A 27,831-nucleotide genomic window follows, 5' to 3' on the forward strand; every position below is an offset into this window, starting at 1 on the left:
TATACTTAATGATATGTTTACTTATCATTATATCATGTTAACTATATATATAACCATATATATGTCATCATATAGTTTTTACAAGTTTTAACGTTCGTGAATCACCGGTCAACTTGGGTGGTCAATTGTCTATATGAAACCTATTTCAATTAATCAAGTCTTAACAAGTTTGATTGCTTAACATGTTGGAAACACTTAATCATGTAAATAACAATTTCATTTAATATATATAAATATGGAAAAGTTCGGGTCACTACAAAACAGCTCCCCCTGCAAAAGTGTAAATGAATCCTGAAGTAGATTTTCTACTATCAGGATCTCCAGCCATATCTGCATATGCATAGCCTTCCAAGATTGGATCAGCTCCCCCGTAACAAAGACATATCTTCGTTGTACCTTTAAGATATCTGAGAATCCATTTTACCGCATTCCAATGCTCTTTCCCGGGGTTAGAGAGAAAATGACTCACTGTTCCCATTGCGTGAGCAATATCGGGTCTCGTACACACCATTGCATACATCAAACTTTCAACCGCTGAAGCAGGGTTGCAAAAAACGGAATTACTCGGCGATTACTCGGCGATTAAATGGAAAATTAACATTTCCGTTAAGTTTAATGTGATTCGGTCTAAAAAACGGTCAACGCCGTTTTATTCGGTCAAACCCATTTAAATGGGATTAAATCCGTTTATTTGATTTAACAACGTTTAAACGGTCAACCAAGTTAAACGGTCAACACAACTTTTTTTAGGGTTTTTTAGCCTTTTAGGTCTTTCACAAAGCACGCATATTACAAACAAGAAACACCTAAATTAAAGACGGCGATTATCGTTTCCATTACACGGTTCATCTTTTCAATTGCAATTCGCTAGTGTACATGTTTATCAGGTAATGTTTCTTTGATCAATTTGTACCTTCTCATTCTTATTCATTTGGTTATTTTTGATCAATTAATTATGTGTGTGTGTTGAATAGTTGATGTATTTATTTGATCAACTGCAATTGTTGTACTTATTTCATTGATTGCAACTTGTTGTATTTATTTGATCAATTATTTATTTTACGGAAAGATCCACACCACTTTAAAGACCAAAAGCTTTGACTTGTTGGCTTCTTGTTATTTAATTCTTGATGACTGCAAGTTGCTCACTTCTTATACATTATTTATTTTACATATACATAGTACTTTGGCTATGTATTTGTTTATTGTTTAGTTCTTAGTGCTTATTGTTTAGTTGCTTAGTGCTTAATGTATTTTTTATAAATGCTATGTATGTATTTGTTTACTGCTATTATTTGTTTACTGTTTTTTACTTATGGCATCAGCAACATCAACGCATTCGATGGAATCTACGACTACGAGTTGTCAAGAACTTAAACGGACATCTGATGATATTGGTTGGGATTATGCAATTTTAGTTGATCCAACTAATCTTCAAAAGGTGCAATGTAAGTTATGTGGTAAGGTTATATCCGCGGGGATTAATAGATTGAAACAACATATTGCGTGTATAAAGGGAAATGTTCAAATATGTACTAAAGCCACTGACGCTGATAAACTTAAATGTCAAAATGCTATTGATGGTCAAAGATGTAAAAAGAAAGCTAAACAAGATAATGATGAAGCTTTGAGAGGGGAAGTGAGAATTCGTAGAAATAATCTCATAGACCTTGATGAGATGGAAGATGTACTTGGCCATTTGAAGTCGGCACGTTCTTTTGGTCCAATGAACAGATTTACTACATTTGATAAGGGAAAGAGCAAACAAAGTGATCTTGATAACGTGTTGAGAAAAGAACAACTGAGTATTACCAAGGATTATATAGCTAGGTGGTTTTATGAATGTGCCATTCCATTTCACACGATCAAGAAGGATAGTTTCAAACTCATGATGGAGGCGGTCGGTCAATTTGGACCTACGATTGAAACTCCAACTAGATATGAGCTGGGGAACCTTTATTAAAAAAGGAGATTAATAGAACAAAAGGTGTGTTGAAAAAATATGAAGATGAATGGAAGGCAACTGGATGCTCCATTATGACCGATGCTTGGACCGATAGAAAAAGAAGGAGTATTATGAATTTGTGTGTAAATTCAAAGTTGGGTACTGTTTTCTTGTCATCCAAAGAATCTTCGAATGTCGCTCACACAAAAGAGCACATATATGATTATATTGAGAGTTGCATTGTACAAGTTGGTCCTGAAAATGTAGTGCAAGTTGTGACTGATAATGCTGCTAATAACATGGGAGCAGCAAAGATGTTAAAGCTGAGAAGGCCAACAATCTTTTGGACATCATGTGCTGCTCATACAATCAATCTTATGCTTGAAGGTAATAAGTTTAATCTCACTTTGTTTTTCATATTTATGCTTTCATATACAGTTTCATCACTTGAAAACAATGAGTGCATTATTTATAACTTGTTATATATTTACATTTATAGATCAACAATATAGACCAGTTTACTTTGAAAAAGGTAATAACTTGTTAAATATTTTATTTTGTGTATTTTTTCTTGAAGCTATTGGTGCGCTATCAGTTTATAAACCAACACTTGAAGAGGCAAGAAAAATAACAGTGTTTATTTATGCCCACCATAAATCATTGGCTCTAATGAGGTATTATACAAAAAAAAAAAAAGATATTGTGAGACCGGGAGTTACAAGGTTTGCTTCCGCATTTCTTACTTTACAAAGTCTACTGGATAAAAAAGAGCAGCTAAGACATATGTTTACAAGCGAAAACTGGGACAAATTAGCATTATCCAAGATGAAGAAAGGGAAAGACATTCGTGCGTTCGTGCTTGAGAACCAAACTTGGACCGGGGTGATAAAATGCCTAAAAGTCTTTTCACCTTTAGTCAAACTTCTACGAATGGTAGATGCCGATTGGAAGCCTTCCATGGGTTTTATACATGCCGAGCTTAAAAAGGCGCAACAAGAAATCAAGAATGCCTTGAACAACGATATGACAGCTTATGGTCCTATCATGGATATCATCTCAACTAAAATGAATGGTAGACTTGATACATGCCTACATTTGGCGGCCTATGTTTTGAACCCATTTTACTTTTATAACGATATAAATGTCCAACATGATGTCATTGCCAACGACGCTGTTGTTGAACTTGTTGAGACATTATTTCCTGATGATATTGAGATGCAAAAAAAGATAGTGATGGAGGAGTTTCCGATTTACAAGGGTAAACTAGGAAAGTTTGATCGGCCACTTGCAATCAAAGGATGTGAGGTGAACGATGATAAATATGATCCGGGTAATGCATTTAGTAATTCATATGAATGTAGTATATAAATTATTATACATGTATCAACTTAATATTCATTTGCTTCCTTAAATGTAGCAAATTGGTGGGCAAGTTTTGGTGTATCAACTCCTTATTTGAGAACGATTGCTATAAGAATACTTTCTCTAACCACTAGCTCATCCGGATGTGAAAGAAATTGGAGCACTTTTGAAGCGGTTAGTAACTTTATGTATCAAGTATAATCGTTAAATTCTAAAGTTATCTTTTATTCAAATTTTGTGTTGGTTACTCTTAACATTGTAGATTCATACCAAAAAGAGAAATAGACTTGAGACCGAAAAGTTGAACAATCTTGTTTATGTTCAATTTAATGCAAATTTGATTGAGAAAAACAAGAAAAGAAAGCAGAGAGGCAAAGAAGTACTTCTATCGCACGACGGTGCAAGTGAGGCCCAAGATTGGATTATAAATGAAGCATTATTAAATGAAAGCACTAGAATGACGCCTGAATTGTATGAGGAAGATTTTGAGTCTGATGAAGAAGAAATCGATGAAGATGAAGATTATGAATATGAGTCGGATGGAGTTCAAATCTTTGATTCATATGCAGACTTTGATGACCATGAAGAATGATTGAGTAACAATCATTTATGTTTAATGTATTAGAACAATTATCTAAACAATTATGCTTTTGGTTGTAAAGAGCTATGCTTTTGGTTGTACCAAACTAACAAGTAACACCTATGCTTTTGTTAAAGTTTAATCTATTGCTCTTTTCTACTACTTGTGTATATATTTTGTATAGTAGACTCATAAGATACTTCTAAAGTTTCCTACTCATATATTATAGCTATTAGTTAATCAATTATTCATTTTTGAAATATTTGTATTTAATATATTTATAGTTATTATTATTTTTTTATTATAATTATTTTTAAAAGTCAACATTGGTCAACATCCGATTAATCTCCGATTAATCCCCGAATTGCCGATTAATCCTTCAAAAGTGCCCACCAATTAATCCCCGAATAGCGTTTTTTATAACCTTGCGCTGAAGAATATGGTACTGATGACATCTCCCCGATCTCTTCCTTGGATGAGGGACAAGAACTCTTGCTTAACTTGAAATGGTTGGCTAATGGAATGCTAACAGGTTTGGCATTGTTCATATTGAATCGTGAAAGGACTCGTTCAATATACTTCTCCTGAGATAGCCATAACCTTCTATTCTTCCTATCTCGGGTAATCTGCATTCTCAAAATTTGTTGAGCCTGTCCTAAGTCTTTCATGTCAAAAGACTTAGAGAGTTCCTTCTTCAGCTGGTTGATCTTCGTTGCATCTTTCCCTACGATCAAAATATCGTCTACATATAGTAGAAGAGCAACGAAATTTCCTTCAGAAAACTTCTGAATATAGACACACTCATCCGCTACAGTTTTCTTGTATCCTTGACTCACCATGCACGAGTCAAACTTCTTGTACCACTGCCTAGGTGCCTGCTTTAAACTGTACAAACTTTTCTTCAGCTTGCATACGAGATTATCTCCTGAAATCTCAAAACCTTCTGGCTGCTCCATGTAAATTTCTTCATGTAAATCTCCATGAAGAAAAGCCGTCTTTACATCCATCTGTTCAAGCTCCAAGTTCATACTTGTGACCAAACCAAGTATGACTCTAATTGAAGTCATCTTGACTACTGGTGAAAATATCTCATCAAAATCAATCCCTTTCTTCTGTTATAATCCTTTACTACAAGTCGTGCTTTGTATTTCACCACTTTTCCACTGCCATCCTTTTTCAGCTTGAACACCCATTTGTTTTTCAGTGCCTTCTTCCCTTGTGGAAGTTCTACGATCTCATAAGTCTGATTTTTCTGTAGAGAATCCATCTCATTCTGCATTGCGAGCAACCATTTTTCTTTGTCCTTATGAGATATTGCTTCATGAAAACTCTCTGGTTCTCCATATTCAGTAAGTAGAAGGTACTTGGATTCCGGATATCTACTCGATGGAATCCGACCTCGTTCAGGTCTTTGAACTTCTGGAATATACTGAGGAGATCCACCATCATCTTCGCCTTGTGATGGTCCTGGAACGTCTGGCAGATGGGGTTGTGGCTCCCCCTGCTCAGCAGCGTCATTTTCCTCATTATCTTCTACTTCTGGTATTTCATCTTGCACTGTATATTCATTTCTCATGAATGATTCCGTTGTTACCTCTGGCACTTGAGCAGCAACATTTGATTTCTAAGATATTGTGGGCTTCTCAATATCTTCTATTGTCTGGCTTTCATGGAACACCACGTCCCTACTTCTGATCACCTTTTTCTCCTTTGGATCCCATAATCTGCATCCAAATTCTTCATCTCCATAGCCTATGAATATGCATGGAGTAGTCTTTACATCCAGCTTCTATCTGAGCTCCTTAGATACATGTGCGTACGCCAAACATCCAAATACTCTTAAGTGAGAGTATGATGGATCCTTTCCAGACCAAAGTTTCTCCGGAACTTCAAAATTCAGTGGTACTAATGGAGATCGGTTGATCAAGTAACATGCGGCTCTAACTGCTTCTCCCCAGAATGACTTTGGCAGCTTAGCCATACTGAGCATGCTCCGAACACGTTCCATGATTGTTCGGTTCATTCTTTCTGCTATACCATTGTGTTGAGGGGTACGTGGAACTGTCTTCTCATGTTGGATGCCATATGATCTGCAATAGGCATCGAACTGCCTGGAAGAGTATTCACCGCCGTTTTCAGATCGAAGACACTTTAACTTCTTTCCTGTCTCACGTTCTACCATGACATGGGACTGTTTGAAGTAATCGAAAACATGGTCCTTCGTCCACAAGAAATATACCCACACCTTTCGAGAAGCATCATCGATAAACGTTAGAAAATATCGATTGCCGCCAATTGATTCAACCTCCAAGGGACCGCAAACATCAGAGTGCACCAGACTGAGTAACTCTGATCTTTTCGTTGAAGAGGAATTAAACGAGACTCTATGCTTCTTACCAAATAGACAATGATTGCAAGGATTTAGTGCAGCATCCTTGTCTACATTGATAAGCTCTTTCTTTATTAGGGTAGACAACCCTTTTTCACTCATGTGACCGAGTCTCTGGTGCCATAAATTTTGTGACGCCTCTTTTTCTGCAACATTAAGGCCATCTGTACAGATTTTCACATGAGTTTTGTATAGTGTGCCATAAATGTGTCCTCGAGCGACTATCATAGCGCCTCTTGACAATTTCCATGTGCCTCTACTGAAATGACTATCATAGCCCTGTTTGTCAAGAGCTACTCCAGAAAGTAGATTCAGCCGAAGATCTGGCACATGGCGGACATCCTTTAGAGTGATTGTGCTCCCGGAACTTGTTTTTATCTTGACATCACCAATTCCGAAAATCTCAGCGGAACTGGAATTTCCCATTTTCACAGCTCCAAAGTCACCAGCTTTGTATGTTGTGAAGTATTCCTTATATGGAGTCACGTGGTAGGATGCTGCGGTATCTACCACCCATTCCGTGTCTTCTCGTGAGACGTGAAGGCATGTCTCATCATGGGTTGAACAATAAGCTACATCACCAGTGATAGTAACTAATGTTTCTCCACCCTTATTATTCGATTGTGAACTGCTCTGACATTGTTCCTCTTTCAATCTGTAGTAGTTCTTCTTCATATGTCCCTCTAATCCACAATGATAGCATTTATATATTAATATTCTGCTATCAGAGGACCTGCCCCTGCTCTTGCTTCTGCCTCTCCATTTATTTTTGCTACTTATTTGTTGTCTCCCCCGATTTTCTGTGACAAAGGCATGGGTCTGATCTGTGCCCATGTTCTTTCTCCTTGCCTCTTCACTGAATAGGGCATCCTTGACCATTGACATGGTAAATTTGCCATTCGAGGCTGAGTTGCTGAGTGTTACTACCAGCGTTTCTCAACTATCGGGAAGAGAACTAAGTAGCAGTAGCGCCTGAACTTCATCGCCAAACGGCATCTCTACAGACGATAACTGGTTGACCAAGCTCTGGAACTCACTGGTATGCTCGGCAACTGAAGTTCCACTTTTAAGCTTCATGTTGACTAAACGCCTCATCAACAGGGCTTTATTCCGAGCAGTCTTGGCCTGGTACATGTCCTCCAACTTTTTCCAGAGGACATATGCGTCTGTCTCTTGTGCAACATGGTGGAAGACACTATGATCAATCCATTGACGGATCTGACCAATAGTTTTTCGGTTTAACTTCTTCCACTTGTTCACTTTGGCGGAATCATGATTTGTACCCTTTAATTCAATAGGGTCAAACAAATCCTTACAGCTGAGGAGATCTTCCATCCGAGATTTCCACAGCGTGTAGTTGGTGGCAGTGAGCATAATCATGGCTCCGAAAGATGATCCTGACTCTTCCGTGGATATTATCACCTTACAAATAATTTTTCAACACAAACGGGGTTGAAAACTTCAGAAAACTCAAACACTCTACCAACGCCTCTAACCTGGCTCTGATACCACTTGTTGTGATTTATGAGGATCGTTGGACGTTGGTACACAAATTTGAGAGAAAATAACTCTATTACTCACAAGAATAGATTACAGAGTATTACAAAACTCAAATAAACAATAAACTCTCAAACTAACACACTAGGAATTCTCACCACTCTCTAGGGTGTATTCACTATTGGTTATGATTACACTTTAACTCACACACACTAACTAGGTGTGAATACACTTTTTTGAATGCATTACAATGAAGGTTTCCACCTCTATTTTTAGGAAAAATTTGAGGAGGTGGAAAAGTGTGAACGCTAGATGGTGTGAACGCAGAAAAGGGTGGCTAGCCGTAATCGTTTCCAACTTTGCTTCTTCCATGTCCATAGTCAAAATTGGCAACTTTGAATATCTAGTATCTTCTAGATTGCGGCTAGAATGGAGACATCTAACGGCATCTAGAAGACACTAGATTACGACTGGAACTTATCAGGTAGTTGATATTTGATAAGGAAAAATCAAAGAAAAACCGTGTGCCCATTTCTACATTAGTCATTGAGTTTTTATTGTAACTTAATGAGTCTAGATAATGAAAATTTTAAGTTTTATAACTGATTTGGTGATTGGTGATTATACCCAATAGATGAACGACGATTCTATGTATATGCCGATTGAGTGTTTAGTGTCCCTTTAAAACTTCAAATTTGTCTCGAAAAATCAATGAAACAAAATTTTTTGTTAAAAAACGTTTTTAAAATGTTAATTTCTACTTGATACACTTGTTTGAATGATATTCAAGTGGATTAGATTAATATTCTCATATATACTATTACTAAATATGAGATGAACAATAAACATGATTATGCCATCATCTACGATCAGTTTTTTAATTTTATCTAATCATTTTTATTTTAGTTTTATTTCTTTCCTCTCCTTCAATTACAATTTTAGATAATTCACATATAGGTACAAAGTTTTTAGATACACTAAAGAGTATATGAGTTAATTTATATTTCAAGTATAACTAATGATAATGAAAATTTCACAGATTTCCTATACAACGCAATTAATAATGCTCCCTTTAAAAAATTGCGGAAGGTGAGACGATAGTAATGCCCCTTATATAGATTTTTGTGTGTTACCCAGTTAACGAGTCGCGATTAGAGTGCTCCCAACCAGGACTAAATTTCTTCCAGGACTAACCAATCATTCAGCGCCACATCAGCACCTCCATCCCAGGACTAAACCAGGACTAAACACTCCCAACAATGACACTCCTTCCTCACCAACTATATTAATTAATTAATCAATTGTACAAGATTAGTAGCAAAAAGTACCACAAAACTTGCAAGCCTTCCGTCCTCAAATGTGTTGTAAATGGACAGAAACATGGACGAGATACCTAAGCGCCACCCTGGACTAAAGCTGGGCTAGGTGGTCCATTGGTGTCCTCCTGGACCAGAACCTAGGCGGCTCCTGAACGGAACCATTGAGAGCACTCTTAAAAGTTTGGGGGATCGAACTACCGAATAACCCAACACACAAACATGCAAGCCTCACCCTTACACATTGCGAACCTATCTTATCTTATCAAATAGCATAGAGATTGATAATTTTGTATGGGCTTAAGCCCAACAGTACCATGTTTTTTTAGTATGGGCCTGATTCGTTAGATGTATTGCTCTACTTACCTACCATATAATATAAAAATACCCAAAAAATAAAAATATTCCGTTTTTTAGGGTTTTATACTCAAAGACGGAAGTTTGATAGCTCGATTTCATTCAATCCACAGACCTCACAAACTTGAAATTTGATCAACAATCAATCAAATTAGCAAATATGAGGCCAATATTGATGAAAGGACATGAAAGGCCACTGACCTTTTTGAAATATAACAGAGACGGTGACCTTTTATTCTCTTGCGCTAAAGATCACACTCCTACTGTTTGGTTTGCAGATAACGGCGAACGGTTAGGAACTTACCGTGGTCATAACGGCGCCGTTTGGTGCTGCGATGTTTCAAGTAATGTTCTTTTTCGTGTATATATAAAATATATTTAATATAAATTTAATTTGTAAAAATTAGGGTTTGGTAGCTAAAATAGTGTGTTTATCTTATTAGTTTTTGCTAGCAATCTGATTTGTTATGGCTTATTTATTTATTTTTTAATTGGCTGTTTCGATGTTCAAGTATGTTTCTTGGTTTATTTATAATGCTAAGTTTGTTATAATTGACACCTCTAATTTGCTTATTCCATTATGTTAAGATTTTAATCACTTGCTACATTGTTAGTGAGATAATGTTGTTGATTCTCAGTCATATTTTGTTGATTTTCGTAAACAATATGTTTTTGCAACGGTTTACTTGAGTAGAAGTTTGATATTTATGTATTTGTCTTGAATGTAAGAATATAGCAACTGGTTGTTTTGTTAGTCAAAAGCTCAAAATTTATTTCTGAATTTTTGTTTAAGTTTTTTTGTTGGTTAAAAACCTAATGAATGCAAACTGATTTGGTAGTAAAAATCTGGTTTCGTAGGTTTTGGTTGTTTGTTTTTTGGTGCAATGTATTTTTTCTATTCAATGCTACACTTACCGCAATTGGATATTTAGCTAGTCAAAATTTCGTTGTATATATCTGTCAACTCTTGTTAATTAAGAACCATTGGGAATTGTAATTTCGTTTCGAGTTTTGTTTTAGTTAACTGCCCGGTTCTATTCGTATTTCTGTTATCTCTAGTTGAGTTTATGTTTTTGCAGCTGACATGGTTTAAAAAGGTGCTAGGCCATTTCATGCACTAGGCACTAAGCCCAGCGTGTCACGCATGAAATGCCTACAATGCTTAAAATAGTTATTAAATGCTTCTTCTAAAATCACCGTCTTTAACAAAGAGTATATTATGTATATATTTTTTTGTGCTGATTGTAAAACTGATTGACAAATGACAATTGGTGAATCTGCAGGAGACTCGTCGTTGTTGATTACTGGTAGTGCGGATCAGTCCGCTAAGCTATGGGATGTTAAGAGTGGATCACAGCTTTTTACTTTTAATTTCGATTCTCCTGCAAGAGCTGTTGATCTTTCTGTTGGTGATAAGCTTGCTGTTATCACCACTGACCCATTTATGGGTTTGACTTCTGCTATTCACGTCAAACGCATTGCTGCCGACCCTGCTGATCGTGAGTTTTTAATTTCTTAATTTAGTATATGATTTATCTTCAGCTTTACTATGATAGTATGAAGTATGATTAGTAAGTATGCTATGCGTTCGTCTCTCTTGTTTATAGTATATGGTTTATGATACATTTACTCTTGCCTTTTCTGAGTGATATACTCTATATATATATATATATATATATACATATATATATATATATATATATATATATATATATATATATATATATATATATATATATATATATATATATATATATATATATATATATATATATATATATATGTTTATGATACATTGTTTGATATCTGTCTTTTGTTAGGATAAAGTTGTCTTGACGGTTATCTATGCTGTGGAACAAATATGTTTGCGAGTAAACTAATGACATCAGCTTTATTTTTTATTTTTTTTGAGAAAGCATTGGTTTACATTATAAACTAATTGTTGTAATATAACATATCACTGATGTTTTGATAAATGTAACTTTTTTTTTCAGAGGTTGCTGATTCAGTACTTGTACTAAAGGGTCCTCAAGGGAGGATCAATAGAGCTGTTTGGGGACCATTAAACAAGACAATCATTAGTGCTGGAGAAGATGCCATAATTCGAATTTGGGATACCGAGGTATATTTTGCATATTTATGAAACGGTTAACCATTGTTGGTTTTGTTCTTAATATTCGTTATTAGTTGTAAGCCTTAATCAATTTATGATTTTTGCACGTGCAGACAGGAAAACTGCTGAAAGAAAATGACAAAGAAGTGGGTCACAAAAAGACTATTACATCACTTGCAAAATCAACTGATTGTTCACATTTTCTTACTGGGTCTCTAGATAAATCTGCAAAGGTAATTTTTATCATTTTTTTTGCGGTGTTATAAACATTAAACCATCAATCTTATCATCATTCTATTTTCTTCCAAATTATCAGCTCTGGGACAGCAGATCGTTGACTTTGATCAAGACGTATACGACCGAACGTCCAGTCAATGCCGTTGCAATGTCTCCACTTCTTAACCATGTAAGTTTTCTAACTAGTTTTGACAATTGTGTTTATACGAGTTGGGTCCTCTAAAGTTTGTATTTTTTTTTAAGTAAGTTTTAACCGTCTTGTATACTGTTTTTTATATTTTCGTAATGGTGTGATTTTAGCAGTCTTTATCATTCTTTAGAAAGCAAAAGAGTGCAACTATGAAACTTCGATCCTGGATTTCTAGTTTAGTACTGAAATATCTTAATCTGTTGGCTTCAATTTTAAGTAGTGTTATTAAGAATTGTCAGTTGTGTATTATATTGAGTGAATAAGAATCTTGTGGCTCATACACTTGTACTTTTTAAGGGGGTGTTTGGTTTGAATCTTGGTATCACTATGTTCTATGGGTATGGGAATGCAAATGAGATATTTCAAACCAACCATCCAATTGAGTTTGGCTTATGCCGAAATTCATGGGTTTGATTCTCAATTCGCAAAACCAAACCCAGTAATCAAACACCTTATATCATACCGGTTCCCATACCCTTATTTCGAAACCCACAATACAAACACGCCCTAATTGGTAGATATCATGATATTGGTATTTCTATCCGGTGAAACATTCTAAATGTCTTTGACTGTGTAAATGTTTAGTGGTATAAGTTGCTGGCATTACGAGACTTTCTTCCCTATTTAGTATTTTAGTGTCAGTGCAATTATCGACATTCACATTTTTAATAAGCCAACACTTTTACGATCTCATATATTTAAGAAAATAATCAAACTTGGATACACTTCTACTCATACACGTGAGACTATACAGGTAGTGCTAGGGGGTGGCCAGGATGCATCTGCTGTTACCACAACTGATCATCGTGCTGGAAAGTTTGAAGCTAAGTTTTATGACAAGGTATATCTTGCATTTTAGCGGCAACTTTTTATTAATGGGCCTTGACCAAATTTGATCTATTTTATCAATCTGTGTGTATTTTGATTATCTTTTGCGCCAAAAGTGCTTACTGTAACCGTCTATATGATATTGTCTGTGTCCTAGATCCTACAAGAAGAGATTGGAGGTGTTAAAGGGCATTTTGGTCCAATAAATGCTTTGGCTTTTAACCCTGATGGTAAAAGGTACGTTTTTCATCTCTCCATGCAAGTATGCAACCAACAATTGAGCTCAGATAGTTGATCTTTTATCATTCTTCATTGTTTTAACTAGGGTTGTGTGGGCCCTGTTTCACTCGGGCAAAAAGCAAACCAAAGAAATTTTTTTTTTGTCAAAGTAAATGCAAAATTACTAAAATATCCCTCTGTATAAACATGTGAAGGTCTTTAGTAGTCATTAATCATTGTGCACAATTGGTATAGTGATTAATGACTCCATAATGTACTCTTTTTTGTGTCTATCACAGTACTATGGTAGTATATCTTTGTTTTTTTATTGCCATTTTTTTTAACTTTGGTTAATTTTGAAATATTTTAGTTTCTCGAGTGGAGGTGAAGACGGTTACGTTAGATTACATCACTTCGATTCTGACTACTTCAGGATTCCATCAATTTGATCATCTAGTGTTTCAATCAAAATATTGTAAGACAACAACTTAGGGCATATCATCTGTTTCGGTTTTGTTGGGTTGAGATTGTGGTCAAAGTATGGGTGCGCACCGATTTAGGGTAACCGTTGTTGAAGATTATTTGAACTTGATTTATATTTGGAATTATAATGACACGCTGAGCGCAACAATGATTGTTGTTTTTTTCGTGTTATTATCTAAATCTATTATCTACATCTAGAGGTCGTAATATGCGTGGTGGATAAATGAAATGAGTAATTTTCAGTATGGTACAAATATGGGTTAGGAGGTTGACAGTTGTCTTATCTATAAACTGTTGATGTCCAAATAATAATACAAAAAACATAATATGATAATAATACTCAACAAAATATGTAAATACTAGGACTATCTAACTCTTTATGATCTCAGTTATACTATTGATTTATTAAGAAAATAGAATAGAAAAATTCATAAACGTGTGCTATAAAGTGAAATCAAAGGAATGTGGTTCATTTAAAATTCCCTCAAGAAAAGTTTGCAAGGTTTTTGACCGATTCGGTATTGATGATCAACACTCTTTGTTCATGTTGTGATGACTTGATAGAAAGTTTTAATCGTTACCTTTTGTGTGCACATGGGCTCTCTAGAAATTTGAAAATCAATTTTTAAGTGGTGGAATGTCGGAAGTTTTATTCCAAGATAGTGTGGTAGTTGGATCTTTAACTCCTTACGAGTGGTCTTTAACTCCTTACGAGTGGTCGTATGTTCAAATTTTATAGTATTCAAAAAAGTTTTGAGAAACGGTCACGAATTGTTCTAGATAAATCATGTACAACAGAGTTATAAATACGTGCACACTCAAATAATATGAACATGAAAAACTTCATAAACTAACTGACGTCGAAAGTTTTAGCATTTTTAATAATACACATACCCGATTAGCTCGTGTAACGCATCAAACAGCATCACCATATGAGCCATGCATATTGCGCGCTAAAAGGAACAGGCGCTCGGACGCGAACCTAGCACGAATCCTGTTCTAGCGCTAAAGGTACGTGTGCATGACAGGTGACGCTGTAGCTGGCAGAAGTACACATGGTAGACAAGAATCAGGTCGGAAAAAATACTTTTTACTTTTGTCGGGTCAGCTCACACAAGCAGCAACTGTTGGCAGGCCACGACCCCTTTTAACTCTATTATGTGGCAATATAAGACAAAAAGATTTACCCTATAAATAATGGACTCAATCCACAACAAAGTGGATGAACATTCAATTCCACCCTCACACATATACTACTTTTAGCATCTTGAACAGTAGCGCCCCTCTAACGGCGCGACTCTACCCGCGCTACCGGACTCACAGCGTATCACTAGACTTACCCCTGATCTACAGGTAATGTTCTATGAACAGAAACCCTACAACCTAGCGCGAGCCATCTCTATCCGAGTAACCCGTCGATGGTGGGTCTACGTTTAACCACCTCTGCTGAGATCCTCGTCTCGTAAGGGTTTATTCACGGTACTCAGGACCGGAGAGTTAAACTCAACTGACCCTTAAATCCCCCTTTATTGATGTCAAGCATGGACCGAGCCCGACCCATTTATTTTATGCTTGATCAATTTTCAAATTAATGACTTAATTAGTGAATATGGACAGTTTAATTTGTCCTAGACTTCTCATGTAATCGTTAAAAAATAAGTTATGAAGTTCAAGTGAGGTCGTATTTTTTTTTATAATTCACCAACGGATTTAAACAGTTAATGGGCTGACCATTTATAAACGGGTCAACCCAATACCCAAGCCCAAATCACTTCACCTTTATCATCATCATTCATCATATAAAACCCTTATTCAATCAGTTAGTCAGTGACACTTTCCCTTACCTGAATATAAGCTACAAACAAAATCAATGGCAACCTCCGATCCAGAACATACGGCGGAAGAAGGAACCGTCGCAGGCGAAGAAGAAGACACCGGAGCACAAATCGCTCCGATTATTAAACTTGAAGAAGTTGCCGTCAGTACCGGTGAAGAAAATGAAGACGCTATTCTCGATCTGTAATTTTACAATTTTTCATTGTTTTAATCTATTTGTATATGTATCTGTCTATATATTAAATATATGTATTGGTTAATTGATTGATGTGTAATTTGCTACAAGTAAGTTAGTAACCCTAATTTTAATTTTAATTTTGAATTGTTTGACAGTAAGTCAAAATTATATCGATTTGATAAAGAAGGAAATCAGTGGAAAGAAAGAGGTGCTGGATCAGTAAAGTTATTGAAACATAAGGAAACTGGTAAAGTAAGGCTTGTGATGAGGCAATCCAAAACTTTGAAGATTTGTGCTAATCATTTAGGTATATTTATTTTAAATTATTTTTCTTAAATTAATTTGATTTGATGGGAATGTGATGTTGATCAGGTTAGAATAATATGATTGATTGATGGAATGGTGTTACTGTTATTGTTGTTGTAGTTATTTCGAGTACCTCAGTTCAAGAACATGCTGGTAATGATAAGTCATGTGTGTGGCATGCTGCTGATTTTTCAGATGGTGAACTTAAGGATGAACTTTTCTGCATTCGTTTTGGTTCGGTTGAGAGTAAGTATTTATATATTTCTGATTGTTTGCATTTTGATTTATGATAAGCTGTAGAATGTTGTCTATTTGTGAATTTTGATATATTGTTAGGGTGCAATTCAATGCAAAATGATAGTTGAATGTACAGTAAATTTTTTAGCTTTATTACCCTACATCTAACACAGGGCATGTTTGAAACAGTCTATAATTGCAAGATTTAGGCTTTATTATCGTATATCTAACTCAGAGCTATTACGTTATTTCACTTGTAGGATTCAGATAGTTGAATGTTATTTTTCTTCTTGGGTCATTTACTGTCATATACTAATATTTTAAAGTCTGAGATTTACAACCTCTTACTAATCTTGTACTAATAACTTACAATCTATGTGACTATGTATATGATATATCTTAATGAGAATGCCTTTTGCTCAACCAAATACAAAGTAAGTGGTGGTTCAGAGCTATTTATTACATTGTTAATGTTTCTGTAATATAATTTTTGTTAGGTTAGAATACAATTTTTACATACATTTACTATATCTGAAGTTTCTTCTGTAGACCGTTTGACTGTCAGTGTAGACTTATGCGACTATTTTCTTCTCATTGGTCTGTTTGAACATATGTGTTTAATATTAAATCAAGTATGTGAGTCTTTGTGAGGTGAAAATGATTGCAACTCGTCACTAAAATATAGCCAGGGCCTAGAAAAAACTATGTTTATATAATGTGTGGAATAAAGGAGGTTGCCAGACTTGTGTGATATGAGTGCTTGCGTTGATCTTCCAATAGAATTTAGATATTATAGATCTTTTAATAAGTCACGTACATGTATATGCTAAGTTTTGATTGTTTTTTATAGCATTGATCTAATATGTACACCATTTTTGGACTTTAGATTGCAAAAAGTTCATGGAAACAGTGCAAGAGGTTGCAGAGTCCCAACAGGACAAGGAGGAGAACAAAGATGCTTCCAGTACTGCTGGTTTACTTGAAAAATTGAGTGTTGATGATAAAAAAGTCAAAGAGGAAGTCAATGAGTCAACCAAGGAGCCTGAAAAGACAACAGATTCGGAGAAGAAGGAACAAAAAGAGACTCCCGCTTCCTCAACTTAATCATGAATCATCCCAAACTTTGCCTTTTGAAACCAACTGAGGTTGCATTGTAGTTTCTATCTTTGTGGTAAGTTGCGGTAACAAGTCTATTTATTTTGAGGTCTGTTCTGGTTGTGTTTTTGTGTGGGGTGTCTTGTGTGGTTGTGTTTGGTATAAAAATATAGGAGTGGTACATCTATTAGAAAGTTCCCACCCTATGCATATTTTTGTGATTTATTCTACAAATCAGTATGTTTGGAGCCTTAAATTTTCATCTCAAAAGGCATAACTCGTGGAAGCTTCAAATTCAACTCTTCATTTTGGTTTCTTACTAAATGAGATCCATAAGATGTTAATAGCCTTTGAAACATGAGGTATATGAAAGTGAAAGGGATCAAGTGCAAGTGTGAAAGATAGAAATATTGATTGATTGAATAAGACTATCGAACATTTAAATAATACACTTTGTGATGAATGCTATTATTTTGACCAGAAAACGCTCGAAGAATAACATTCTTCACGATGAATGTTATTCTTCGAACGTTTTCAAGTCAAAATAATATCATTTATTCCAAGTGTCTTTTTTAAATGTTCATATATTCACTTGATATTGACATTCATAACTAACTTTAAAATTTTTTTACTTCCATCTTCCCTCATAAAATTCACTTCTCTTGATTAGCCTCATACATATATAAACTATTTACATAATAGGGCCAATAGCCTTTAACTCTTCACATCTTATTGCCTGCACAAAACTTACCACAATACTTATCTACTTGGGTCCGTTTACTTTCTTTTCATTAATCTCCTATATGGATATATTCGACTGATATTTTTGTCTGAGTTTTTCTCAAATTACAAATCTAATTACTACGTACAGTTTATATACATACTTGAAGAAAATTAGGATCTTGGAAACAAAGCAAGATTTAATGTTGTCGGACAAAAATCGAAGTGAGTAATCAGACTTCATTGATGTAACTACAAATCGAAGTGAGTAATCTGACCTCATCGCTATAGTTACAAATCGAATACATATGTACAATTGTTGGGTTTTGTCAAATTACAATTGAATACACGGAAGTCTCATACACATCTAGAAATATGGATTCTAAACTGAATATTGACGAAGATGTGATTTTATGAAGTTTTGATTGAGGTAAAACTTGTAAGAGAAAAGAAGGCAGACAAAGGAGGGATAATTTGGTTGTATTTGTAGCTGGATGGATATATGTTCGCTCCCATCCATTTATCAATAACTAGTTATCGAACCCTCGCTTCGCGACGGATGACGTTTTTTGATAAATTCGATAGACAAAAGAATGAAAAAATAAGTAAAAAAAAAAAAAAAAATCAGAGTTTACAAAATTAAATATAATGAAAAATTGTTACTATTCATAATTTTACGTCTTAGTAATTCCACAGACAAAAAGGATGAAATTTTTTTTTTAAAAAAAGAGCACATAAGTAGTACTCCGTATTACTTTTTTTGTTTTTAAATTAAGATGAGAATTCACTTGTATAAGAGACTTTCATGGGAATTATTTTGAAGTTGAAATTAAAGCGAAGCCGATCAATAGCTTTGCTAAATGAACGGAACATTTTTGAATTCTCTCTCTCTCTCTCTCTCTCTCTCTCTCTCTCTCTCTCTCTCTCTCTCTCTCTCTCTCTCTCTCTCTCTCTCTCTCTCTCTCTCTCTCTCTTCATATCGCCATTTCATTTCACATTCTCCCCTATTATGACCCTCATACTTCTGATTTATTCCCCTCTACTATTTTTTTCGATGTTTTTTATCTTCAAAATCATATTTATTCAATTCAAACATTATATTGTATGTCTAATTATCTCCTCAAACATGTATATCAAACCTTCCATCTTAATTACTCATAATAGTGTCATTTATTAGTTTATATTTTTTATTTTATTTTGCACTGCTTAAAGTAGTTCGGTACAATGTTGAATGTTACAATGTTGAATATTACTACTAAATGACACTGCTTCGACAGTAGGAAACACAAGATGGAAAATCTACCTGAATACATTCAAGCAACCGATTTTCTAAACCACTTCTGCAACCCAACGCCGACCACTCTGAAATTCTCACTCATGGTTTGATGGCAAGGGATCTATTACCCAGATACAACATGTGGAACAAAATAATACATCACAACATCTATTGTAGAGGAGAAAATCATGCTAATGTTCATGCCACGCAAATTTTCATCATGCGGGCTGTCGAATTTGATCAGGTCATCAATGTAGCTTTTCTTATGGCTTCAAGAATGAATCGAAACTACCAGAGGACTTCCCTACGGTCTTCATCTCACCATGTTGTTCAATCATCTAAAGATCACTCATCATCTCTCTTTCGGCCCGTCTCATGAACCACTCAACCGACTCACTCTCATCAAAAGTGGTTATTCATCCCGAACATCTCGCAAGAGACGTGCAAGTTACGACAGTGACTCAGAAGATATCAACAAATACGATCCTAGTGAAGCATCATGAGTGAATGAGATCTCCTCTGAAAGTGAGGAAGAAAGCATGGAGAGAAGCTATGAAGATTTCGTGAACCTAAACCAAAGTGCAAAAGTGAACAAAATGTTTGAAAAGGAAGTGAAACTAATGAAGAAAGACTCCAAAATTCTGAAGGCCATCAAAAGCATGGCAAAGGCATTTTCTTGCAAGAGAGTTTAGAACGTTTAATTAAGATGTGTGATTTGCAAGACTTGTGAAGTCTTTGTCTTATTTAACTTTTGAACGTGTGTAATATGTGACTACTATGCTCTTAGGGGTGCTCAATTATCTATTTGAAATAAGTGATGGCTCTTTGTGGTAAAATCTAAAATGATAAAACAATTCAAACACAGACTGAACACGGTTGAGTCTACAGTCGACCGCAGGATGAACCGTGAACAGTCTGGAGCTCCTTGTCTTACTATTATAGACATTGATTTGACAACACCTTTTTTTTTTTTTTTTTTTTTTGGGAACAATAAAGTCTCAAATAAAAATAAAAGTACTGAGATGCAATCAATAAAAAGGCATCAAAGTTAGGTACTCTTCACCATTCTTATCCACAACTCTCTGTAAGAATCAATCATCAAAACAAGAAACCCATCACCATCTAACCCCAAGAATTGTGGTTCATTGTGGACGGAAAAGAAGTACTTACCCATCACATATCTACTTACTCACTTGAAAAGTTATCAAAAATCAAATGAGATGCCTTCCTCCATCTAAGAGGACCACTTTACACTCTTCATATCAAAGAATTCTACAATAACTTCCAATTCTCACAAATTGATGGAAAGTTATCATTTTCACTTTATGGAAAATGCCATTCTTTGACACTTGAGGAGTTTGGAAACATCATGGATGTTTAAAATGACGGACTAACATTCTTCCTTAATCCAAATTCCTTCAATGAATTTCCCGAATGGGTAAAGAGAGATAGTGTTCTTGAAATGCTATGTAATGGAACCATCAAAACCGATTCCATCAATGAGGATAGATCCTCTGTCGTCATCTCGCTCCAACGTATGATCTTTGGCAACAGATCATCACCTCAAACGTCTATGGAAAAGATGAACAACGTGGGAGACTCGATGCAAATGAAATTACTATCTTATGGTGTCTTTTGAACTCATTCAAAGTAAATGTTGCATTTTTATGGCATCAAGAATGCAACATGCAGCTCAAAATTAAATCCTCATATGTTCCTTCCGTATGGTCTTCATTTGACCAAACTCTTCACATATGTTGGAATGACATCTCCCTTTCACCATGCCACTCAAGCCTCCTCATACCCAATATGTAGAGCTTCAATCAAACAAATCCATGAACCTTCACTAGACAACCCTCCTAACTTTTCTTCTCTCTCAACTCAAGGACAAAATTGTGTAATTCATGGAAACGTACTAAAAATGGGTCAACGAATAACCAACCTTGAGGACATCATCAGGAAAAATCACTCCTCAAATCACCACTCTTGGATCCTTTTGCATGATTCTACTGTGTGCTTGTATTTAGGGTTTAAGTGTGTACTTCTTGTATTTCGTGTATGAATAAAATTTGTGTGTTTTTATGTGTTGTGGTTGCTATCTTTCCACCATGTACGATTCAAGGGGGAGCATTTGTCTTAGGTCGAGCTTAGTTCCAGGGGGATCTAACCTTTTTGCTTCGACAAAAGAGGGAGAAAGATGGATAAGTGATGTTAACACTTGCATGTATTTATAGATAAATGTCCACCATCACTTATGTGTTTGTCATCATCAAAAGGGGAGAGAATGTTGGGGGAGAATGTGGGTTAACATGGGATTATACTTAATGACTATACTAATCTTAACCCATAACGATAAGTGTTTTGATGATAAAATATGCACATAACTAAAGGTGATGGTAGACATCTTGACATAAATCATCAAGTTCACGAATCCACACTTGATCTAGCAAAAGACTAAAAACCAAAGAGACCCTAAAATGAGACACAGGGAACACGGCTGAACCACACTCGATCGCAGGTCAGACCGTGGAAACCTACACCCAGATTTGTGAATCAGGGATGCACGGTCGACTCCACGGCCGACCGTGGGTCGACCGCAGAAACCTTCTGTTCAGTTTTTGATCGAAAAATGTTTGACCACTTCCGGGCATCTATAATTTATAAAACCCATTCAAACATGCTTAGGATAGTTGCCTCCTTCATTCCTAAAGGAGTTTTGGTCACTAGAACACTAATCTTGGTTAATCACGCCTAATGACACCTTAATGACGATTAAGCCTAGATTAAGGATAACACATAAGTGTGAGGAAAACATGTACATCTAAAATGTATTTAGGCATTCTTAGGATGGTCACCAAGTCCCAACCAAGAATTGCTCTTTCTTGTACATGTTTTGGATATTAATGTATGCTTATACATTAATCTTGCAAATGCCACTTTGCAAGTAAAACTTACTTAGTCTTAGTTTAATGCTATGTTATCACTATATGCTTAATTCTAAGATTATTTTAATGATCTCTTGCTAGTCATTACATGAATATTTGTTAGTAGTACATGTGCCTTATATGACTAAGTGCTAAGTGCTAAATGATAAGTAGTAAGTTAATATGTATATGTATTAATCTTGTCTTGCTATTTGTTACTAGATGGAACTAGTATTTGGACTACTTCAATATATGCATGCGTTACTTGGATAAACATTAAAATTTCATAATCTAGTAAACTTAATAGACAATGAAACATTAAAACACATAGGTTTGCTTAAGTCTAAAATTAAGTTTATAAGTAAGTTTAAACTTGATTAAATTGATGTCTTGCAACATGTTTAATTGTTACCACATGCTTAATTTGTCAAGACATCATTAACACACTTAATTAATTACAAACAAGTTCAAATTTGAATACTAGCATGCTTTGTGATTAAAGTGGGTTTGTGTCATCAATGACATGTTGACCAACCAATAAAGATTTAGCAAATGTGTTAATTGCAAATAAAGGATTATGACAAAACTGGGATTGTCAAATGATTATCATGTCTTGTATCCAAGAATGTTAGACTTTCCACTTTAGACATGATAAGTCACTATCAAAGAAATCCATCCAAGGTAAATGGACATTTAATGCATATAGTACTTGTATAGGATGTTGGTTATCTTTTGCCGGTGTTAAATGAAGTAAGTGTCCAAAGAGTGATGTACAAAACTGATTCAAACGGATATACAACGGATATATGTAACGACCCTGGTTTTTCCAACTTTTATTAATAATATTTATTATTAATACTTGCACTTTAATGAATGTATTTTATTACATTTACTTGTTACCGTATTCGACTTTACATGTCCCGACTTGTCTTTGTGACACACGAACTTTTCACGAATAATATTTTGGATATTATTTGCATTCATGATTAATTATTATTAGTCATTTTTAATTAACTAAGGTTACTAGTTAATTACTTGGGCTTTATTGGATTAATTGTTACATACTTGGACTTGGGCTTTTGTTATTTGATATGGACTTGGAAGTCCACCCTACTTTCTTAATGGACTAGTTAGCCCAATATTAAGCTAATGAATTATTAAGAGTAAGATCAAGGATTAATTAATCATGAGGAATCTAGTTACTTGCACATTTAAACCATTTTCCCATACCCTTTAGCTTTATTACCATTCCAAGCATTCACCATCTCCCCATGTTAGAAAGTTGGAGTTTGACCTTGCCCCATTTGGCCTCTTGAAACCGTTGGTTATGATGGATGAGAAAGAGAGTTCCATTTCAAATTTCCTTATTACTCATTCACTAGTTTTCATTAATTTCACACACACACACACAAAATACTTCCACTTTTCTCTCAAGTATTCTCTCAAATTGTGAGTTCTTTCAAGACTTTTCTTCTTCCTTTTTCTTGTCCAAAACCGAAACTAAACATGAACATCATCATCATTTCTTCTTGTTTAATTACTTGTTGTTGTTTATTGTTGTTAAGGATCAAGTTCTTTAACTTGTATCTTCATGTATCTTGGTTACTTTCATTTTTTTTTTGTAAAGAACCAAGAACAAGAACCTAAACTTTCTAGTTTATGGTTCTACACTTAAATGTTTTCAAGATTTAAAGTTCATAAGTTTCATATTCATACTTGTGTTCATGTTTGTAGACTTAAATCCTAAGATTCAAACTTTGATTTGAATCTTCCTAAGTATGAAACAAAACATGAACATAATACTTGTACTTTAGTTTATTTTCTTTCTTTTGTAAGTACTTTAAAGTTTGTGATGTTGTTATTTTGGTCAAGTGTTACTAGTTAATCTTGATCTCATTTTTCTTGAACCAAAGTTAACTTTGTAAGTTCAAGAACATGGAAGTATAACTTTTTAGTTATAACTTCATATACTTGTGTTGGATCTAAGTTTCTATAGCTTATGGTCTTCCAATTTTGTTGTAAATAAGAGCTTACAAGCTTACATACATTTTTCAAGTTGAAAATCTAAGTTTCATAACTTATGGTTTCATTAAAGTGTAGGTCCAAGTTTTGTAACTTAGGATCTAACTTAAGAACACTAGATCTAGACTTTCTAGTCTAGGATCTTTAAGATCTAGCTAAGATCTAAGTTCTACAACTTAAGATCTTGATTATTTAGTTTACTTTCAAGTTTGTAGCTTAATATTACTTTTGTAACTCATGTATGTGTCGGATCTAAGATCTTGATGTAACTTTGGTTCATCAAACTATATACAACTCTTAAGTGAGTTGAGCAACTTATCTTAGACTTACACTAGTGTTATGATGGTCAAACATTGGTTAAGATAATGCAAACCCATCAACGAGTTGTACACTTGAAGCTATACGCATCAAGGATGAGAACCGTGATGAGCATAAAGCACCAAGAACCCACCGGAACAACTTTCTTACTGTTTTATGGAACTGATCAGACTACCTGGGCTACTGTAAAGTTGATTTTCAGTTAGTTCGGTTCGAGTATATGATTTTCCGTTTAGACCTTGTCTTTATCCGAGTTACGGTTTAGGATCTATGGCCCCCCGAAAGTCACTACACCCTATTAACGTTGTGCTGAAATTTCTGACCTACTCGCACTTAAACCGTCGCCACGGTCAAACGAAGACGAGTTTGGTTCTGGAAATTGGTCAGCCTCTAGGGGACTCATATACGGAACCATGGCCACTGGTCTCACCTCATTTCAGTTTTTATAGAAGTCGTGGCGACTGAACGAAGTCAGCCTTTATTTTAAACCCTAGTCTTGACTTGAAACTTACTTTACACTTTTTGTTTAATGATGAATGATGATGGTACTTAAGACCTAATTTACATACTTTTAAACCTTGGGGAACAATTTACTGACTTATTAACTTTTGACTTAAGTTGAGGACCTTTCGGACCAACCACTTGCTTTGTAACGACCCGCACTTTTTCGATCGTTCTATACTTATAAGATTAATATTTACATAAATTAAACCTTACCAACATGATAAGAAATCCAAATTGTCGAGACTTATGTTTTTCGAAAAGAGTTTTACACAACGTTTGACCGTCTAGTTTGACCGATGATATCACGAACTATACAATATATGATAATTATACGTTTGTGTATATATATATGTATATATACATATTTAACATGATTAATGAATGTTTTAATACCTCATTTTATATTAATAACAATAAGTTACAAGTATATTTTGAAACTACTAACTTAAGTTTTCAAAACGATAACTATACGTAACGTTATTTGACATAAATACTTAAGACTTATAATGTTTATACATATATCGTATAAGTAATGTATTTAACCACTTTTAAGAACTTAAATACATAAAATCATATAAGTGTATTCACAAAAGATAGCTATATTTGAATCCTCATTCCATTTTTCACAAAATTTCTATACGTATACCTAGAGTATTTGTACTCGTATCATACCAAGCTTCTATACGTATTTACTAATAGTAAATACACATCAAATCACCACCTAACCCACCCTTGTTACTGCCCTTAGAGCAAGGTAATTGGAATTTGGATGCATGCATGAATTATTATACAAAAATACAACAAAACTTTTGTTCTTGTCTCCCCATTCCCACGTTTTTAAGGAGGTCACAAGGATCATCATTTTGCTTCATTTAAACATCCATTCTCTAGCTAAAAACACACACTCTTTCTTACTCTCTAAACTCCATAACAATCCAGCAAAGTTCCATAAAGATCTAGCTTCAAAAACCATACTAAAACACCATAAGAAAACCATACAAAAACACTTCAAGAAAACCTTCCAAGAACACCAACTTACTTCCAATCTTTCATCCACTTCTATCACCCTTTTGATTCTAGCTTCTTACTCCTCTTTTACAGCAAACTTATCCAAGGAACTTGAGGTAGAATCTATGTTCATAATCTTATTCAATTCATATATATATAGCTATCTTATTTTGTGGTACAAAAGTTTAACAACAAGAACATAGTTTGAATGTTTTCAAACTTGTTTGCAAACTAAATAGATCCTTCTAACTTAACTTTTAAAATACTTCAAGACATGTAACATAACTTATTTATATGTTAATTTAACAAGGTAAAATTTGGTTTTTCAAAGTATAAGTATTTTTGGAAAAATGGTCATTAAATGATTTTGTTGTAACAAAAATGTTTAACTTCTTATGTTTCACTAAACTTTCACCTATGCCGTATGATTTTGAATACAAACCAAGGTATTTACAGTTCATAGTCTTAAAGAAGAACTCGATCCAAGGAGATGGCAAGTTGAATCAACGAAAACGGAGTTGTAACGAAGAAACTATGACCGAAACAAAATTGGTTATCCAAGACTTAATTGACTTCGGGATTCATTGGAAAAATTTACATAAAATCACATCTTTATAAGATAACATGATATTTTATATATATGTACTTATAATTCAATTTTATATGGTTCAGGATCACCCGTAAACAACACGAGAAGATTAATCATAAGATCCCATGATTGTACGCAACACGTCATTTGACAACACCGGTACTTTATGTACGCAACACGTCATTTGACAACACCGGTACCATGGGTCAAGATTAATCTCGACCAATACATATACGATGGGGTTTTGTTTATTTCGTTGGGGGTTTTATTTATTTCATTGCGGGTATATTAAACATCTAAAAATGAACCATTAAAATTGAATTACTAACAACGAACTGCTAACTACGGACTAAGGAATTATTCTAAGTATTAAAAGTATAACAAGTATATATATATATAACGTTTGTTTTAAAATGAAAACATATTGATATATTATATATGGATAGGTTCGTGATATCAACCGGAAGACCGAGTCAAATTATATATATCATCAAGACAAGAGTGAGTATATAGTCTCACTTTTAAACTCTAAATATTTCGGGATGAGAATACATGTATTTTATGTTTTACGTTATGGACACAAGTAACTGAAAAATATATTCTACGTTGAGTTGTACCACTGGCATACTTCCCTGTAGCTTGGTAACTAATATTTACAGCGGTATTGTGAACGCGAATCCTGTTGATAGATCTATCGGGCCTGACAACCCCAACCGGACTGGACGACCAGTATTCAACGGTTGCACAGTACTTCGTTTTGTGACTACACTTGGTACGGTGTAGTAAGATTTCATATTAAAGGGAATATGCGACGTGAAAATGTTAAGTATGGTTACCAAGTGCTCAACCACTTAGAATACTTTTATTAAACTGTTTATATACGAAATCTTGTGGTCTATATATATATATTGCTGCCGGCATTAAACCTATATCTCACCAACTTTATGTTGACCTTTTAAAACATGTCTATTCTCAGGTGATTTCTAAAGCTTCCGCTGCATCATGTTGGATCTAACCAGGATCTTGCGTACGCATGTTTGTGTCAAAAATAAAACTGCATATCCGAGATGTTGTATTGTAAAATATGCTAGAAACCGTGTTGTTGTCATCATTTGTAAAGTTTGTAAGTCGAAGATTATCGCTAAACGTTAATCTTCTTTTTATTGTCTTAAGCTTGTAACAAAAATAATGGTTGTGGTTTGTAATGTATAATATATGCAGTTTTTCTTTTAAAAATGTCTCATATAGAGGTCAATACCTCGCAATGAAATCATACGTTATCTAACGCGTTCTTATGGTTAA

At 34.6% G+C, this 27,831-nt stretch overlaps 3 protein-coding genes across 3 annotated transcripts; all 3 read left to right on the forward strand.

The window, feature by feature from the left end:
• The first annotated feature begins 2,037 nt into the window (after positions 1-2,037).
• On the forward strand, positions 2,038-3,899 carry LOC139902355 (uncharacterized). Its single transcript, XM_071884993.1, has 4 exons — positions 2,038-2,332; positions 2,523-3,275; positions 3,363-3,481; positions 3,570-3,899. Exons 1-4 carry the CDS (start codon positions 2,038-2,040, stop codon positions 3,897-3,899), a joined length of 1,497 nt encoding a protein of 498 aa, XP_071741094.1.
• Positions 3,900-9,513: 5,614 nt separating this feature from the next.
• LOC139899035 (eukaryotic translation initiation factor 3 subunit I-like) lies at positions 9,514-13,680 on the forward strand. Its single transcript, XM_071881841.1, has 8 exons — positions 9,514-9,790; positions 10,730-10,945; positions 11,441-11,568; positions 11,673-11,792; positions 11,876-11,965; positions 12,741-12,827; positions 12,972-13,051; positions 13,404-13,680. The coding sequence occupies exons 1-8, from the start codon at positions 9,607-9,609 to the stop codon at positions 13,480-13,482; spliced, it is 984 nt and encodes a 327-aa protein (XP_071737942.1). The 5' UTR covers positions 9,514-9,606; the 3' UTR covers positions 13,483-13,680.
• A 1,669-nt stretch (positions 13,681-15,349) lies between these two features.
• LOC139899036 (ran-binding protein 1 homolog a-like) lies at positions 15,350-17,424 on the forward strand. Its single transcript, XM_071881842.1, has 4 exons — positions 15,350-15,535; positions 15,686-15,837; positions 15,957-16,082; positions 16,960-17,424. Exons 1-4 carry the CDS (start codon positions 15,387-15,389, stop codon positions 17,175-17,177), a joined length of 645 nt encoding a protein of 214 aa, XP_071737943.1. The 5' UTR covers positions 15,350-15,386; the 3' UTR covers positions 17,178-17,424.
• The last annotated feature ends 10,407 nt before the right edge of the window (positions 17,425-27,831 follow it).

This window comes from Rutidosis leptorrhynchoides, chromosome 3, assembly GCF_046630445.1.
Source record: "Rutidosis leptorrhynchoides isolate AG116_Rl617_1_P2 chromosome 3, CSIRO_AGI_Rlap_v1, whole genome shotgun sequence".
In the NCBI taxonomy this organism is placed as follows: Eukaryota; Viridiplantae; Streptophyta; class Magnoliopsida; order Asterales; family Asteraceae; genus Rutidosis; species Rutidosis leptorrhynchoides.

Excerpts from the sequence above, each read along its gene's own strand:
- LOC139899035 (XM_071881841.1), top strand. The coding sequence starts at position 9,607 with ATGAGGCCAATATTGATGAAAGGACATGAAAGGCCACTGACCTTTTTG. Across the intron at positions 9,791-10,729 it reads TTGGTGCTGCGATGTTTCAA|GAGACTCGTCGTTGTTGATT; the intron begins GTAATGTTCTTT and ends GTGAATCTGCAG. Across the intron at positions 11,569-11,672 it reads TTCGAATTTGGGATACCGAG|ACAGGAAAACTGCTGAAAGA; the intron begins GTATATTTTGCA and ends TTGCACGTGCAG.
- LOC139902355 (XM_071884993.1), top strand. The coding sequence starts at position 2,038 with ATGACCGATGCTTGGACCGATAGAAAAAGAAGGAGTATTATGAATTTG. Across the intron at positions 3,276-3,362 it reads CGATGATAAATATGATCCGG|CAAATTGGTGGGCAAGTTTT; the intron begins GTAATGCATTTA and ends CCTTAAATGTAG. Across the intron at positions 3,482-3,569 it reads ATTGGAGCACTTTTGAAGCG|ATTCATACCAAAAAGAGAAA; the intron begins GTTAGTAACTTT and ends TTAACATTGTAG.
- LOC139899036 (XM_071881842.1), top strand. The coding sequence starts at position 15,387 with ATGGCAACCTCCGATCCAGAACATACGGCGGAAGAAGGAACCGTCGCA. Across the intron at positions 15,536-15,685 it reads GAAGACGCTATTCTCGATCT|TAAGTCAAAATTATATCGAT; the intron begins GTAATTTTACAA and ends ATTGTTTGACAG. Across the intron at positions 15,838-15,956 it reads GATTTGTGCTAATCATTTAG|TTATTTCGAGTACCTCAGTT; the intron begins GTATATTTATTT and ends TTGTTGTTGTAG.